This window comes from Eurytemora carolleeae, unplaced genomic scaffold, assembly GCF_000591075.1.
Source record: "Eurytemora carolleeae unplaced genomic scaffold, Eaff_2.0 scaffold2396, whole genome shotgun sequence".
In the NCBI taxonomy this organism is placed as follows: domain Eukaryota; kingdom Metazoa; phylum Arthropoda; class Copepoda; order Calanoida; family Temoridae; genus Eurytemora; species Eurytemora carolleeae.
The window spans coordinates 1-17,562 of record NW_019398281.1 but is presented as its reverse complement, the minus strand read 5'-3'; the positions used below and the strand labels follow the sequence as shown (position 1 = coordinate 17,562).

The window sequence follows — 17,562 nt, the reverse complement described above, 5'->3', positions numbered from 1 at the left end:
TATTTAAATATGCATAAATGATTTGGTTGGCATTTCTTTACTTAGTTTTTATTTGTTTTTTGAGATTTTACATGTTTTCATTAGAATGAAACTTTATTAGGAAAGCAGAAATGCGGAAACTGAGAATTTAAAAGTTCTTAAAAATCTAACCTTAAATATGATTAAACGGGTCAAAAAAAGATGAAAATGATCGACGAACTGAGAATTTACAACTTTTTCTAAAAACCAGCAACAGACCCAAAAATGGGGGAACATATAAAAAAATGGGTAAATTCTGATCAACAAACTGAGATTTTGAAACTTTTTAAAAACCGGAAACGAACCCAAAAAATGAGGAAATGGACCCAAGAAAAGAGGAAACCGATCAACAAACTGAGTTTAAAACTTTTTTTTTGAAAATTGGAAACTTAACCAAAAACTGAGGAAACAGACCCAAAAAGAGGAAACCTATCAACAAACTCAGAGTTTGAAACTTTTTTTGAAAACCAGAAACAGACCCAAAAAGAGGAAACCTATCAACAAACTGAGAATTTGAAACTTTTTTGAAAATCGGAAAAAGACCCAAAAAAAGAGGAAACCGATCAACAAACTGAGAATTTAAAGCTTTTTTTGAAAACTGGAAATGGACCCAAAAAAATGGGGAAACAGACCTAAAAAAGAGGAAACCGATCAACAAACTGAGAATTTGAAACCTTTTTTGAAAACCAGAAACGGACCCAAAAAAAAGGAAACCGATCAACAAATTGAGAATTAAAAACTTTTACTGAAAATCGGAAATGGACCCAAAAAAAAAAGGAAAAGGACCCAAAAAAGAGGAAACCGATCAACAAACTGAGAGTTTGAAACTTTTTCAGAGAACCAGAAACTGAGTAACTGACCCAAAAAAAAGAGGAAACAGACCCAAAAAAAAACGGGAAATAAGTAAAATGTAAATATAGTGGAAACTGACCCAAAATATTTGGAAATCCCTCAACACTTTTTAGTTTTTGAGGGATTTCCGATAATTCTTGAAAAAGAAGGAAATGGACCCAAACTCAGTTTTGGGTCCGTTTCCGTGTTGAGGCATTTCCATAGCACCAGTAAGATTTAAAAAACTCATCAAAAACATTCACAAGTAAAAAACCAGAATGAAGTATTATTTTTTGTCCATCATTTCTGAATTCAGCATGAAATTTTTGAAGAAAATGATGTATCATATTTAATTTTTTGAAATATTTTTTTTTTGGCCTTAAGGTGATGTCTCCAATATTAAATTGTCAATGCAGAACCCTGTGGACGATTTTTAAGTTTTTTTTATTGCAATATTTTTTTAAGCAAAAACGTAGTGAACTCCGGTGGGTGATTGGCTGATTTCTTCACCCTCAGTAAGGAATATAACCTTCTGGTTTTTTTCAAGTTTTAGAAGATATTTAGCCAACTCTTCAGGGGACTTAAAATCCTAAGAGGAATAAAGAATTTTAACTTTTGACTATGTATGGCTATGAAAAATAAAATGATTGTTTTAACCTATCAGTTTCAACAAACCCATCTGTTGATAAAAATTCATATAATATTCAGAAAAACCATCTAAAAAATATATTAAAAATTTAACAAACAATTTTTTCTTTAAAAAAAATTTTAGGACCAGCTTAAAGCTTAAGCCTAAAACGACCTATGAATCAACTGTTTTCCACCTTCAGTAGTTTAAATGTACAATTTTTCTTAGTAATAAGTACATTTTTTTACAAAATATTCCTATAATAAGGGCCTCAATGTATATTGACAACCAAAAATACCAGTTAAACATTTAAAAATTAGCAATTACAGTGCTACCAGGAAACAGGATGATATCTCAGTTTGAACATTATTTCCAAATTCAACTTTTTCAGGGTATTCATCATTCAATGTTTTAATGTAAAGATAAAGTCTCTGCAACAAGGCAGAAAAAAAGTCCTTTGCCTGCTAACCTGTAGAAAATATAATTCTTATTATGAAAATTTAATCTAACTTTCGGTCTATATAATTTTGTATTAGAAAAGTCCATCTTCTTGTCTCTTTCTTTGTGGGCAACCAGAAAACCTAGTTGCAGGAAATGATACCCAGCTAGCCAAATTGCGCAAAAGGAGCGCAATTTAAGCGTTACATAATATTATTGTACAAATTTACGCCAATAATGTGCATTTTTATTTTCTCAATTACCAAAAATTATGCAATATTTGATGCAGGTATGGTACTCTCTCTGAACTTTTTCCATTCATCCGGGAATACGGTTCAACATAGAGATTATAGCGTCAAGCTTTATACTTTTAAGAGAGTTATAAAAGTTACTCTTCCTTACCCCAAAAAGTATGGATTTATGACAATGTTGTAAAAATGTAAATAAAAATTAAAAAATAAAAAATATATGATAAAAATTATAGTTTCTTGATTCTTTATTATTCCTGAACATTAATAAAAGAATGCGGAGGGGCCACATCAGTATAATTCGCAGATCCTGTAAATAATTTGCTGTGCAATCAGAAAAGTTCAAAAACTGATATGGTATTTAAAATAAACAATTTACCTAACACAACAGGAATCATGTCTTGCTCTAAATTCAATATTTAAAAGTAAAACTTTGATTTTATTAATCTCTTTCTTGTCTCAGAAAAGTACTATATTTTAAAGGTTTAGATTTTTTAAAAATTTATGTTTCCAAAGAATGGAGTTAATAAACTTAAAGAAGTTGCTTCTCTGAAAAATACCAATTATTTAAATTATCTATTTCCAAAAGTAATTTAAATATTTTCCTAATATCCGCCAAAGCTTTTCTGTCACATAATCCTTGCACAGTGAATTTTCAAATGAGAGATAAAACTTGTATTTAGTTCCAAGATTCATGTAACAAGTGTTATCACAGTCTCCCCCAGCGGTACATTTACCATATTGATCAATGGGAATCCAGTTTTTCATTTTCTGTTAATTAAATGTATTCATATAAATTTGTTATGATGGTCTTAATTAGCAAGAACAATAGTTTTTTTTTTTCAAATTATGAATAGGAATTTCTTTTAAAAACACTTTTCAAATATGGTTATGAATGTTGCATGGTTCAAATCTCAAAAAGTCATTAAATAAGTGACTACCTTTGCCAAAACTTTAATTTTGGTTTAAGATTAGATATTTTAGGCTCAAAAATTAGGCAATAAATTGCCTTCTTTTGAAAACATTCATTTCTTTTTGTTAGTGATGAAAAAAATCTCAAAACAAAGCAAATTTTTTGAAACAGATGTAGCTAGACAGTAGTTAGGGAAGTGAGGGTAGTTGCCATTCCATATGCCATTCAATAAACCTTAAAATGTTTTATTCTGTTACTTTAACACATTTACAACAGCTGAAAATTACCATTTAGTACCAATTTAATACTTCATATTAATGCACAATTTAATTTACCTGAACATATTTTTCCCGTTTTGATTGTGTTTCACAATGAGATACAACCCATGCGACAAGCTTTCTGTCATCTGTAAGTCTAGAACTGGTTTCTTTTAACTTGTTTTTTATAGTAGAGACATAATCTCCAGATTGCAGTTCTCCATAGGGTAAAAAGATATCTGAATCTCTTCTGTACGTCATTGTTAAATTAAAAAATGACTTATACCTAATTAAAAATAGGCAATATTTATTTCTGAGTAGTAGTATAAATTAAAAAAAATATCCTAAATACCACCTTCCCCCCCCCCTTCCAATTGATCCTGGAAAACCAATTTTTAAATGATAATTATACCTTTCTGCATAACCATTAATGCCAGATTGTGGGGGGGCCTCCAGACTGAAGTAGACATAAAATTGTTTTGGACTTCTTTTTTTTGGAACCTTAATGTTAGAAACATTATTGTTTATTTTCCCCAAAAAAATAATTTAACAAATAGCAATAAATTAATATCCAGCTTTAAAGAGAATTATTGTGATTTTCCTATTTATTTGAATATTGTAACTGTCATAATTTTATAGAATTTTTAGTATGCTAATAAATAAATTTATATTTAGTTAGTAAATCTATAGAAAATTTATTTATGAAAAACATGCCACTTTATGAGAAAGGTATGAAAGATCAAAGATGATCTGAGCTGGGAACTTTTGAATGGTTGATATCGAGATTAATGCTTTTTCTACTCTTTTTCTCTATCTCTAGGTTAAATTTTGCTTGTTCTCTTCTTGTTATTAATCTATAGATTAATTAACTGATCGGGATTAAGGATTCTAAAGTTTTCAGCTCTGAATCATCATGTTCAGTTATACTTAAACCCCTGTAAGTAAAATAGGATACCTCTCCACGACCAGTGTAAAATATTATCATATCAAAATCTTCAATCTCAGGCAGTAAGGACCTTCAGAATAGAATCATTTGCTGTTCAGTAGTTTTGGCCAAATTCCCGTAAACAGTGATTGAAAGCCCTACTTGAATTTAAATACTAAAAACTATTCAAACAACAAACCCTATTTCGGGAGAAGGGGGTCCCTGGTACCCCCCCCCCCTAACTTTTTTGTAGATTACTCTAAAATTATTGGTCTGAGGCTGTACAACTAAAGAGAATAGAATCTATTAGAGTGGAATTTACTTTAAAAAAGTGTAAAACGGCCATTTTGTTTGCATACTATTGGTTAACTGAACACATTTGTGCAATTTAAACTTTTGGGCCCTGGAACATCATTTTATAGAAAAGTTTTCTTAAAATTATTTTGTTTTCTTTAAATCAATTCTCTGATTGCCTGTTATGCATTCCCTAGTTAAATCAATTTGATGTTATTATTTAGTAAAAAAAATATTTTATAATTTGAGGTAATAATACAGTAAAACCAATATTTTTGAAATACTCAAGATACCAAAATATTATAGTTAAGAATGAGGAAGTTAAATGGCACACAAAATGTCTATCCTAATGGCCTTTGCCCAAAGGAAGCATAATGCTTGAATAAAAACAATTTTCCCCCCCATTTTTCTTGCATTTTTTGGCCATTTTTCCAAAAACTTTTTGATAGGGCCATCTGGGTGGGTGTCTAAAGTCATCAATTTAAGTATTGATGTTTTCAATTTTTTTTTAAATGATTTATATAGTTCATTAATCTATTTTTTTCAAAGTTTACAAATGTTTATATAATGATCCTTTATTCTAAGCTCAGTGATTCATCGTTTAACTTAAATGTAAGAAAGTATTGTAGATAAATCATTATCATATTTATTAAGAATGGTTTTCTTAGTTATGTGTGTGTTTGATTTTTACATACTATGATTTTTATCAAATTAAAATAAATCCAATATTTTTTTTTAAATTGAAAATTTTAAAAACCTTTTTGGGAAAATCTACAAAAGAAATTAGTTCCAAGAAATCATCTTTATCAAATCATGTTTTTACAGAATAATTGGTAAAGTAAACATGGGCCCATTTTTTAAAAAATGCCTGAAAAATGCTGGAAAAAATCCCACATTTTGTTGTTTGATTCAAAACTAGATCACAATTCAACTCTGGGTGCAAAAATCAGAGAGAAATCTTTATTATTAACCCTATACCTGCTGGGGGGGTTAATTTGACCCCCCACCCCTGTAGCTTTTTTACATAACTCAAAAAGTATTGGTCTGAGGCTGTTGAAATTTTCTGACTTTTCCTACATACCCAAAGCCCTCCTTTTAGGCCTAAAACCGGGCTTTAATACTCAGGCACATGCCTGAATGATTGCTTTTTCCTGTAACAAACTAAATCTTTGTTTTTACCCACTTCTACTTGTCAGATTTTGATAAAATTTTGCTTTTTGGAAAGCCTTCGACATGAGAAAAAGAATTGCACAAGTTTTGCGAAAAAAAAACTTGCAAATTTTTTCGAAACAACCTGTCAAAGGAAATTTGCACATTTTTAGTTTTTCTTGATTAAAACTCAGGTTATTTAAAACTTTGCAAAAAATTTTGCATATTTGAAATGGCATGGTCAAGGGCTTTTCAAAACTGTATAATTTTTTATTTTTTGGACAAATTTATTTTTGCAAACATTTTTACTGTTGAACTGGATTTTGCAATAAACAATTCAATTTTTGCAAATTTGCAAATTTTTTTGCAGATTCTAAAAGTAGAGCACAAGAGCTTTTTAATGATGTATCATTTGTCATATTTGGACATCAAACATGGGATTTAGGGGGGGGGGGGGTCAAATTGATCCAGACCAGCATTTCCTGGTTTTCAAGCACTCAGCAGAGATAGGGTTAAAGTTGGAAGGCTTCTTCGATTTTTACATTTTCATGTTTAATAATATTATGAATTTAATTCACCTATTGAAAATACACACGTTTAAAGTTATTAAACAATTTTATAAAACAAATTGGAATTGATATGTCCAGGGATCATACTGTATCAGTGTGATGTACTGCATATAATTTACATTTACGTGAATTGTACTCTCTGAACTCCCTTTCAGACTGAAAGGGACTGACAAAATTCATGCATAGGGATCTTTTGAATTCCACTCTAATATATTCCATTCTCTTCAAATATGCCCCTCAATTAAGGCTCAAATCTGAGCATACTGCCTGAATGCCTTATTTTACCTTTACCTGACTAATTCTTTATTTAGACCTACTTCCTGTCTTTGGATTTCAACTTTTTATGGCTTGAACAAAAGAAAACAGATTGCACAATTTTTGGAAAGCAAATTTGCATAGATTTTGCACAGTGGCCTGGCAAATTTGCAAATTCATTTGCAGCTAATTAAAACAGAGCCCAAGGACTTTTCAAAATGTATCAAATGTTATAGCTATTTGTATTACAATATGGAAATAGAGTGAGGGATCCCTTGGACCCCTCTTCCAGACTGTTTTTGGGTAGACCAGATGTCATTAGGCTTAATTTTATACAATGGAAGGTTGTTTTTCTTAAACTGAAAATATAACATCTTTAAGTAGGGTTGGATTAGACTAAACCTCAGCATGAGTCAAATGATTTTTGTTTTAAAGGGGTGTTCATAAAAATTAATAAAATATTCGAGAGGTTATAACCTGTTATTTGTAATAAAACAATTATTCACTGAGCAATTGTTTGCTACAAAAGGGTTCATTCCATATCCATGGCCAAAATTGTCTGAGGACCAAAACTAATATAAATTAAAATATTTTTTCCTTTAAGTTTTATATTTCTTTTCTTATTTTAGATTCAAAGTATTCAAAAGCAGTTGCTAACAATATCAACATTCATGTTTTAAGCAACCATAATTGGAGCAAATATGTTGACAATTGTTACATGAAAGAATTTGTAACATGTTGCTTTTTTACATTATACATAAACATTTGATTTTGAGTTTATTTATGTATCCAGTGAGCACAAAAACAAATATTTTATGATCAGTGTGATAACTGTTCTGCACTTCAGGGCAATTTATTTATCTCTTCAAAAAACAAATTTAAATAATTTTCATTCCAAAAAAAAATAATAATTTGGCCACAGGATTTTTTATGTAAATTGCACAGCTTGGAAAAATACATGATAGCTTTAGAAATCTTTAGTGATCTTAATATGGTATTTACTATTTATTCTTCCACCTGACTATAGTACAGTATATATTTTGGCTTCTGCGTTACTGAAAACATTTCAAAGTTCTATAATTCAAAGAAAACTTTGCTATTGAAGCTAACAAATAATGCTTTAAATATTATAATTGCTTCTAATTACACTAAAAAACACTACATAAAAATATTTCATGCCAATAAATAAAATGTATACCTAGGGCTGGGCATGGTTCCTGGGGAATGATCAAGAAGGATCCCATTGGAACGATTAGTAAAAAAACGGAAATTGCTTGAAAAGAACGTTAAAATCAGGAATTCAATCATTTTTATCAAGAATGCCTTCTAAGTTGGAACGCATTTAAAATCAGGAATGTGTTCTAAATCATCTAGAAATATTTAGATTTTTTATTTCAATTTTTTAATCAGGTTGTAAGAAATTGTATTATATTATATATCTTTTTAATTTTGTTGAAATATTGATAATGAAATTTTAGAATATTTTTCTAAGGAAGGGGGGATGAAAATGTTCTTGACTAAGAACTGAATGGGAATGAAATCCCTTAAGAATACCAAGAACGGAACGGAACAGAACAAGAACAAAATGATTGGAAAAAGAGGAACAAGAACAGAACGATCTAGCTAAAGGCCCTTGTTTTAGAACAGAACAGAACAATTTCAAAAAAGTCGGAACATTCCCAGCCCTACATATACTACATCAAATGCTACACTAATACCAGATAAAACTCTATTAAAGAAAAACACTACTCTATTATTTTGCATTATATTAAGTTTGAACTTTTGATGATAAAATGATTTATTTTTAAAGATTATTACTTTTTTTATGTTAAAAGGGAAGAGTTACAAAGCTGTTTAGGGATGTGAGGCGGGGTAAGGGGGTTGTAAATTATTAATTCTTATATCTCTCTGTGTATATAGTGTCACAGCTTCATTAACGATCTTTAACATAATTGTCAATAAATTTTTTTTTTCAAAAAAAACTTTTTTCAAAAGCAATTGTTTTTAAAAAAACAATCATATAAAAAACGGTCGCAAATCGTTTTAAAAAAAAGAGATCATTTTGAAAAACGAGTGTTATAGGTTTACTAAAAGTTCAAAATGAGTGGATTTTTTTGAAAACAATCGTTTATTCCCAAAAACAAAACTATTGTTTTTGAAAATGATTGGAAAACTAAACAAAAACAATGGTTTAACGATCGTTTTCAAATACGATTAACAACTTTAACTGTAGGTATATAGAGTACCTACGAATCTCAGTATTTGTACAGTATAGGAGAGTATATTTGTTTTTTTAATTATTTATTTAAAAATAAGTTAAATATACATGTAGTATATAATTTAAGTCAACACTATAAGCCAAATTTTCATGTGAAGAATATAATTTGATTAAAGATTACAATAAACTAGTTGTTATTCAAGCTTAATAATAATTGACAACATTGTTCTGCAATTTTCTTGACTGCAGTCATGTTGTGTGTCTGTTCCAAAAGAGTGTGTGTAAAGTTTATCGAACTTGTCTGCAAAACAGTGTGACTGGCTTTCTCATGCCAGACCAATGCCATTTCCTTTCCCTTTATTCCTATTCTCCGGGTAAATTTAAGCCAGTTGACATAGTGGTAATTGACAAAACTGATTCTTTGGATAGAAAAGGGGTGCAGAATGCATATTGGAAGAGTTTTTGCAAAATCAATTTTTATCAACAATTATTTACAAGAAAATCAGTTTAATTTGGAGCTAGAAAATCTCTATATTGTTTTAAAAAAGAAGTCTTCAGTACGCTTGTAAATCTATATGTGGCAGATGGTTTGAAGGTTCTAAAGCAGGGAGAATAAATAAGATGTATATGCAGATGAAATATTTGCATAAAACATGCAATGCTAGGAAGTCATGTGGACAAGCAACTTTAATGCAGGATGTTGTTCTCTGTATGTAAATATATTTTCTCTATATATGTAATTAATGTATATATTTGCCAATTTATAAAAAAAAAACATAGTACACATAAAAGTTAATTTATTCTTAAATTATAGAAATTATAGTTTTACAATAATTTAGTATTTAAAGCATGGTTACTCCTTTCCCTTCATCATAAAGGAATATGCAATGCATCCTTTGAATCCTCAGCAGCACTGAGGATATCAGATGCTGCCCTATCCTCTCCAGATTACCCTTTGCAAGGAACCAATCTTGTTGGTGTTCTGCAGCAACTATAACAAACCAGCCAGTCCGACTACCGACCAGCTAGTCCAACCACAGACCAGGATATGTTCTACAGCTGGTTCTATGAACAGAGCCACTGGAGATTAGAAGCAGTTAGGACATGCATGACATACAGGAGAACTAGGATGTCCAGGGCAAACAAGTCCAACTTCAAACCAGGCAGTAAAACTACAGAACAAGATATATTCTCAAGCTGGTTCTATGAACAAAGCTACTGGAGACTTGGAGCAGCTAGAGTGTTTGTACACAGGAGAAATAGGATTTCCAGGGCAAACAGGAGCACTAAGATATTCAAGGCACACAGGAGAACTAGGATATCCATGACACGCAAGAAAACTTGGACAATCCAGAATATAAAGGAGGACTAAAATATTTAGGACACAGCTTCATACAGAACAGCTCTTCACAGATCTGTTTCAGAAGCAGCTGAAGAACAATGTAATCTTTAGACAGGAGATGCTGCTCTTTAAATACATCTCTTCACAGATCTGTTGTAGAAGCAGCTGAAAAATTAGATAATCTTGAGAGAGGAGACACTGTTTTTTACAGGCAGCTCTTCACAGATCTGTTGAAATAGCAGTTGAGGAATAAGAAATCTTGATACAGGAGACACTGCTCTCTATAGAAAGCTCTTTGCAGACCTGTTGTCAATCCAGCAAAAGAAGCAGCTGGGAATGCATCTCAGATAGTGGAAGCAGCCAGAGTAGTAGAGACTTTGGGATCAGCTCTGTTAGTAAAGAAAGCATTAAAGAACAAAAGAAGAAACATCTCTGTAGTAACTAGTATTACAATAGAAGCAGCGAATGGACCAGCAGTAAATGTGGAAGCTGTTGTTAAGAGATTGTTAAGAGATATATTTGAGCCTTTGAGGTTGAGGAAGACAGATCCTGAACAGGAGTAGGTAAACCAAGGTTTTCCGAATTCCATAGAGAGCAGATTAAACCTAGATTAACTGTATATGGATTTACCTTATCAATAAAAAGCTGAACAATGACCAACTCTATCTAAGGTGAAGATTTTACATATGCCCTAACCAATCACATGGGAGTAAAATGTGGATCCAGAAATCCCTAGTATATATATACCTGGATTGGACGTGATTATACTTCATGACACGACATTTACATTTTTTTAAATAGGCATTTGGGAAATTTCCCAGATACCCAGGCATTTGGGAAATTACCCAAATTCTCATAGGTATCTGATGGTGGTATTTTTTTAAGATTTTAGACATTTCTCAAATGACTGGATATTTGGGAAATTTCCATAATACCCAGGCATTTTGGAAACTTCCCAGATACCCAGACATTTGGGAAATTTCCCAGATACCCAGGCATTTGGAAAATTTCCCAGATACTCATGCATTTGGGAAATTTCCAAAATCTTAAAAATATACCACCCTGAAATATCTGTAGGTATTTGGGAAATTTCCCAGATACCCAGGCATTTGGGAAATTCCCCAAATTCCTATAGGTATTTGAGGGTGGTACATTTTAAAGATTTTGGAAACTTCTCAAATGACTGGATATTTGGGGAGTCTCCCAAAAACCTAGGCATTTGGGAAATTCCCCAAATGTCTGGGTATTCGGGAAATTCCTCAGGAATGCCCCAAATGCCTGGGTATCTTGGAAATATCCGGTTATTTGAGAAATTTCCAAAATCTTTAAAAATATACCACACTCAAATATTTGTAGGCATTTGGGAAATTCCTATTTTTGACATTTTTGATAATTGCTGTCACTCCCTCTATTTTTTATATTTTATTACTAATTGAAGTTGTTTAATTTGACAAAAAACTAAATAATTGTTAAAATTTTCTATTTTTAACTTTTAAACATGCAATAATATAAATGATAGAGTAGGATTTTTTTCTTTACTCTCATTTTATCTGATACATTTTAAGAATGAAGTGTTTTTTAAGTGTAGCATTTTTCTAGGTACACCTTTCTTCTTAGACTTTATGGAACACAATTTGAAATCATAAAAAAGTAGATGATTGTGTTTCATTTTTTTATTTTTTAAGATTTAGATGAATTTGAATCCTAAATTTAAGACTTGAAACTTCAATCTTTGACATATTCCTGGTTTCTTATTTGTCCCAGGCTCTTGAAGTGGGTAGTTAATCAATACCAAAAAGAATCCTAAATAAATTCAGAATCAAACCATTTGAAAGCATGTTAAACATTTTATTTTCATAAATATTTATATTCCTTATCTGGCTTATGTTCTTGTAATGTTGGTAAGTAAACCACTAAATAGATTGTATCAAGGGCAACACTATTTCTGACGCCAATTCCACACATTTTTATTTTAGTTAGTGGGAATTAAATTTTCTTGTCTAAAAAACCCGGGCAATGGGCACAGCTAGGGATGTAATGTTTTTAGTTTTCTGATAAAAACAAACGGATTGTTTTGTTAAGGACATAAAAAAACGAAAAACTAAACAATCATTTTTCAAGCAGCATTGATGTCCATAAATATGGAAACAGAGAGAAATTGTAAAGAAACAGGTTCTCTGTTTATATGAAAATGTTTTACTTGAAAAAAGCGTGTCAGAAATAAAAACTTAAATAGAAAAAAAATGGGATTATCTAATACATCCAACTGAATCTACCTAGCTAAACCTACCTAACTATTTTTTTAGATAAAATACACTTTTCTTACCAGCATATTTTTTTTGATAAAATCTTAAAAATATTTTTTTCAGAAGGCTATAGTACACTCTTTTTCTAACTTACCAAAAACTGATAGATTAAGTATTAATATTTTGCTTCCCCATTTTTTCATACTTGTCTCTGAAAAATAAGTGTTTTCTCTCAGTGTGAATTTTGAATCACCAATTGATGCTTTCAATTGAAATGGAGTGTTTAAAAGCACTTCAAAATTTTTTAAAACAAACATACTTGTCCAAACCAAGTACATTTCATATATATCTTAAAGTATCAAAAGAACTTGTAAAAATTTGTAGATTCTTTTCTGAAATTTGACTTCTTTAAATTACTGTTTGTTTTTATATTTATCTACTAATTCTTCGCAATGGTGCCTTATCAACCTCTTAACCTGTATCATACAGCAATCAGCATACTACACCTTATGCATGGTGGTACATTATTAACAATGATAATTGATATAGGGTGTAAAGAAAAAAATGCATCAGACTTTTTTGATATAAATATTATGAAAAACATGTGATCAGCAAATAATTGATGAATTATTTTTCTATTTGCACTTACTAAACAGGTTTTGATGTAAACACACATTTATGATGGACCTAGTGGTCTCTGAAAGACCTATCACTTATTAAAAGAGTCCTTAGATGAAGTCGAAAAAGACATTTGTGCAGGATGTATCTAGCTGTGATACAGCTGTAACAAGCCTCCAGTGGCTCCAGGACCTTCAGTATATCTTTTGGGGGAAGGAGGAATGGACTCCTAACTCTCTGGAAAAGCTACTGAAGAGATTTTGGAGAAACGTCAGCCTTGAGACCATGGTGTACTTTTAAAAAGGTATTTTCCTAACAGCAACTTCCCAAGGGACAATTTCCCAAGTGGCAACTTCCCAAATATGCAATTTCCCAAGAGACAACTTGCCAAAAGTTATGTTAGCTCCTATGAGATGCTGTAGGCTGCAATGGTGATTGAACATTTCAGCTAGGATGTGCTAGGGGGCTATTGCCACATCTAGAGCATGCTTGGGGCTGAGCGATAAGACTAGGACAGACTTGGGAAGTTGCTGCTTGGGAAATCGCATATTTAGCAAGTTGGCACTTGGGAAAATACCCTTGGAAAGCTGCAACTTGGGAAAAATCCTTTTGGAAAGTACCTAACATCCCATGGAAAACTTGGTCTCATTAATGCCAAATTGAGTAAAAGATGTCTTTAAAAGAAGGTGCCATCTTCTATACAATAAATCTCATATACACATTTATTTGTAACTATAAAAAAAATAATCAAAGCAGTTTCTCAATTTTCATATTTATTAATACAAATTGTTTGGATTGTTTTTTTTTTCAGTTAATAAACATCCCTGCCGGAATGACTGTGTCTTGAACTAGATGTAGGACATCCTTAAGACGGGCCAAGACACACAGTTTTCCAAAAATATTAAATTTCAAACAATATTCTGTAACATGAGAAATATCCATTGAAATGTTTGCGAATATTTGAGCATCCTGCTTCCCATCCCTTTCTTCAGGCCCCCCCCCTGCATCTAGAGGTCTTGAAACAAGACTGCAGTTGAGACTCATTCACCCAAACCCCAGTTTAGTCTGTTTCTCCCTGTGTCTTGAGTCAAGGCTACTAAAGATAGGACTCACTTTGTGAAGATATCATATTTCATCAAAATGTGTTGTGTGACATATTAATCTATTCAATGCTAGTATTACATATGAAAGAAAAATGAATCAATGCAACTACTCATATGATTTAATATTTGACGAGTCGGTTTTTCTTACAATTTATTATTATTTACAATGATACAAAACTATAGGAAAATACTATATGAATCAATGAATTGAGAATGGTTCAGAGTGATGGGAGATCTTCAGGGGAACCTATTAACTAGGGAGCTGGTCTTCGACTGACTATCTTCCCCAGATTTCACTCCATCCTAGGCTAGAGCTTTAACCCTAGTTCCACTGGAGCTGGCCAGCCGTCCCACCAGCACCCGGGCCTCTGGAATAACGGAACTATTGGCGTGGCTTCGGTTTTCCGCGTGGCTTGGGTTATTTATAGAATTCACATATAAACACGAATAAATCCGTTAGATCTGTACAAGGGATGGAAAAGGGGGGGGGGGATTGATACCCCTAGGTAGCTATGATCTCAGCGATCTAAAAATCCTTGAATCGCTGATCGTAAAAGATCAACAAAATCACACATTGTTACACCAGCTCAATAAAAGGTTGTATTGAATTATTAACCCATTAGTGACAAGACATTCAATTTTTGACCAGGTTACGTTTTTATTTTTTAGCATTTTTAAGCCAAATGTCGTCCTGTTATATTACCGCCCTTCTTACAGATATGCTGAGTATTGCCTATAGGTTGCAGGCATGTTACAGGTTGATAAGGTGCTAGAGAAGCTAGAAACAATGGCGAGAGATTCAAATTCTGAAACCTCTGGATCCAACAGATATAAATCAGTGAAATATTGTTTTAATTTCTATGAAAAGTGGCATTTTATTTTAGTTATATGATACAGTTACGTCCAGTGCAAAAAGTTAATGTTTACTGCTCTTTTTTACCTTTCTTTCTGTCTGGTCAAAATTGACCATCTCAGACCAGGTCAATTTTAACCACCTGATTGTACAGTTTATATATACCCACCCCATGAATCTGTGTTTGAATCCAATGAACGTCAAAACGACTGAACTAATTAGACCCTCATATTTATGGGACCTTGTGTGACCCCATGAAAGGATTATGGGTGATCAAACTTTTAAAAATTTGCATGTAACAAAATTTGATTTATTACAATTTGAAAATTGTCTAAATGAGATATAAATGAGGCATGTTTTCAATTAAAACTTCTAAACTTCTGTGTTTTTTGGTTTATCATGATATGTTAAAATACATAAATCCAGGGACAAGATGGTTAAATAACTCTCTGAAGAAAAAAGGGCATAACTGCATCATAATCTAAAACAATTTTTTAACAAATTAAAAATAAAATTTCCAAATTCCCCACAATTTGCCACCAATTATTTTAAAATTGCCCCCAAAATTTTCATCTAGTCCACAATTTTGCTTGGATTGCCCCTAATTATAAAATTGCCCCTAGAAAATATAAAGTTGCCCCCATTTAACAAATGCCCCCAGACATAAAATATGCCCTGTTTCCACTCACATTTGCCCCCCAAAAAATATTTTTTTGCACCCAGTAAAAACAAATTTTGAAACAGTTTGCCCAATTTTTTTTTCAAATTTGGTGAATTTATCCCTAAATACACGGAAGTAGTATTCCCACTAAACAAGTACAGGAATGAAAAGGTTTTTAACCTAAACCCATATGAGATCACCAGGATAAAGCAGTTAAAAGAGTTATTTTGAGTAAACCAATTAGATATTACCCTGATTACAACTCTAAAGAACCTAATATCTTGAACACTGATTTCTCTGAGAATGCAGCAGGAGGAACATTAGCTCAGGTCCAAGGTGGGAAAGAGAGATTCATAGGCTTTTTTAGCAAATCTATCCATTCCACCCAGCACCGGTTTCCTCCCATGCAGTTATCCAAGGGATGAGGAAGTTTGTGCATGTCCTCAGGGCTAGGAAGTTCCTGATCAGTACAGATTCAACAGTTATTGCCTTCTTACAAGGATTGAAGGAAGCCAGAGGAATATTTGCACAATGGTTAGTGTGCTTGTCATTATTTGAATCTGACATTCTACAAAGTTCAGGCAAAGCAAATACTGAAGCTGATGCTCTTTTCGGGACTTTAATGCCTTCAAGATGATCAGATCAAAAAGATTCTGGATGAATACAATGTTTATTCAGATTTTGATGATGTCTACCAAATTACTGAGAGACATTAATCGATCAATTCAGAGAACAAAAAGGCATATATATCAATTAAATGAGCTTATTTCAGAATTTTGCACGCTGTTTTCTTTAAATGTGTAGATTAAAACTTAGTGTTGTACAGATACATAAAGTTGTGATCCTTTTGAGGACAAGCAAGGAATGAAATATTTATCCCTATTTTTCTATGTTGTATATAGTGTGGCGGGAAGTCTAGTTTGACTTGATGCTGAAATGGGGCCATGATATGCAGAGTGAGGGTATTCAACGGGGATTTTGAAGGCATCAGAAATTCCCGAAAGTAGTGAGCTGGTCAACCTGTACAGGTACTAGAGGCAGTTGAAGACGAACATCCATACAAGAAGTGGAGAAAGATTGAATAGTTGGTTGGAATTCTATCTCAGCTCAATTCCCCTAATAACCTCGTATTGAAATTCGTTTGTTATCTTTAATTATTATGAAGTTATTTGTAATGTACATTGCTTAATATTCGATCGGAATGAACTAGATTAAGTCCTTTTGCAAAGGGAAATTATTGTTTTCTCTCATATAGTACAATAGTTTGTATTTATTGAAGATTATTGCATTTTTATGAGCTGTAAAATATCTGAAGTTTTTATTCTTGTATTAACGAATATGTATATTTGTTTGTTATTGGAGTTTATAATAAATCTTTCATTATTCTATAATCATATATCTTTTGTAAATACACTTTTGTTTAGAAAGTCAATCTATTATAGTTTGAACCATGTGTTAACAAAGGGTCATTGTTAACAAAGGGTTGTAACGATTTTTATAAAAATGATTGTTTTGAAAAATAATCGTTTTATAAACGACCATTTTTAAAAAACAAACTTTTTAAAAAACGATTGCTTTTAAAAATGATTGTTTAGTTGTCGTTTTCATAAAAAACGATCAATTTTCAAAAAAATGAAAACATTAACATCCATACCCACACCTCATGTAAAGACCATGGAAAATCACATTATTAAATTCCCTGGCCAGAAAACTCTGGGTCCTCAACCCAAGTTACTATATGCCTGACCCATTGCTGATTCTATGCCAGCGGGTTTAGAAACTTAAGTCAAACAGACTGGTGGAAAAACTGATTAGTTGCAACCATGAAGTCACAGATGAGTCGAGGTTAAAATCTTCTTTAAGAGCTAAGGGTTTATCTTTGAAGCTCTTTAATATCCACTAGTTTAATTAGTGCCCACCCAAGTACTAAATTCATTTTTGTTGAAATTAGTGTTATTACTCTTATATCTAGAGAGCCCTTTTATTGATTTCATTA

The 17,562-nt window shown here is 31.8% G+C and overlaps 1 protein-coding gene across 1 annotated transcript; it reads right to left on the bottom strand.

Moving 5' to 3' along the window:
• Positions 1-1,294: 1,294 nt before the first annotated feature.
• On the bottom strand, positions 1,295-12,575 carry LOC111717135 (alpha-(1,3)-fucosyltransferase C). The gene is made up of 11 exons (XM_023492643.1): positions 12,486-12,575; positions 11,829-11,888; positions 7,543-7,580; positions 7,003-7,097; positions 4,289-4,349; positions 3,746-3,834; positions 3,412-3,619; positions 2,769-2,934; positions 2,543-2,569; positions 2,421-2,473; positions 1,295-1,438 (listed from the first exon to the last, which is right to left on the bottom strand). Exons 1-11 carry the CDS (start codon positions 12,532-12,534, stop codon positions 1,310-1,312), a joined length of 975 nt encoding a protein of 324 aa, XP_023348411.1. The 5' UTR covers positions 12,535-12,575; the 3' UTR covers positions 1,295-1,309.
• Between the last annotated feature and the right edge of the window lie 4,987 nt (positions 12,576-17,562).

Excerpts from the sequence above, each read along its gene's own strand:
- LOC111717135 (XM_023492643.1), bottom strand. The coding sequence starts at position 12,534 with ATGAAAAAATGGGGAAGCAAAATATTAATACTTAATCTATCAGTTTTT. Across the intron at positions 2,935-3,411 it reads AACGGGAAAAATATGTTCAG|AAAATGAAAAACTGGATTCC; the intron begins GTAAATTAAATT and ends TTTAATTAACAG. Across the intron at positions 2,474-2,542 it reads CATGATTCCTGTTGTGTTAG|GATCTGCGAATTATACTGAT; the intron begins GTAAATTGTTTA and ends AATTATTTACAG.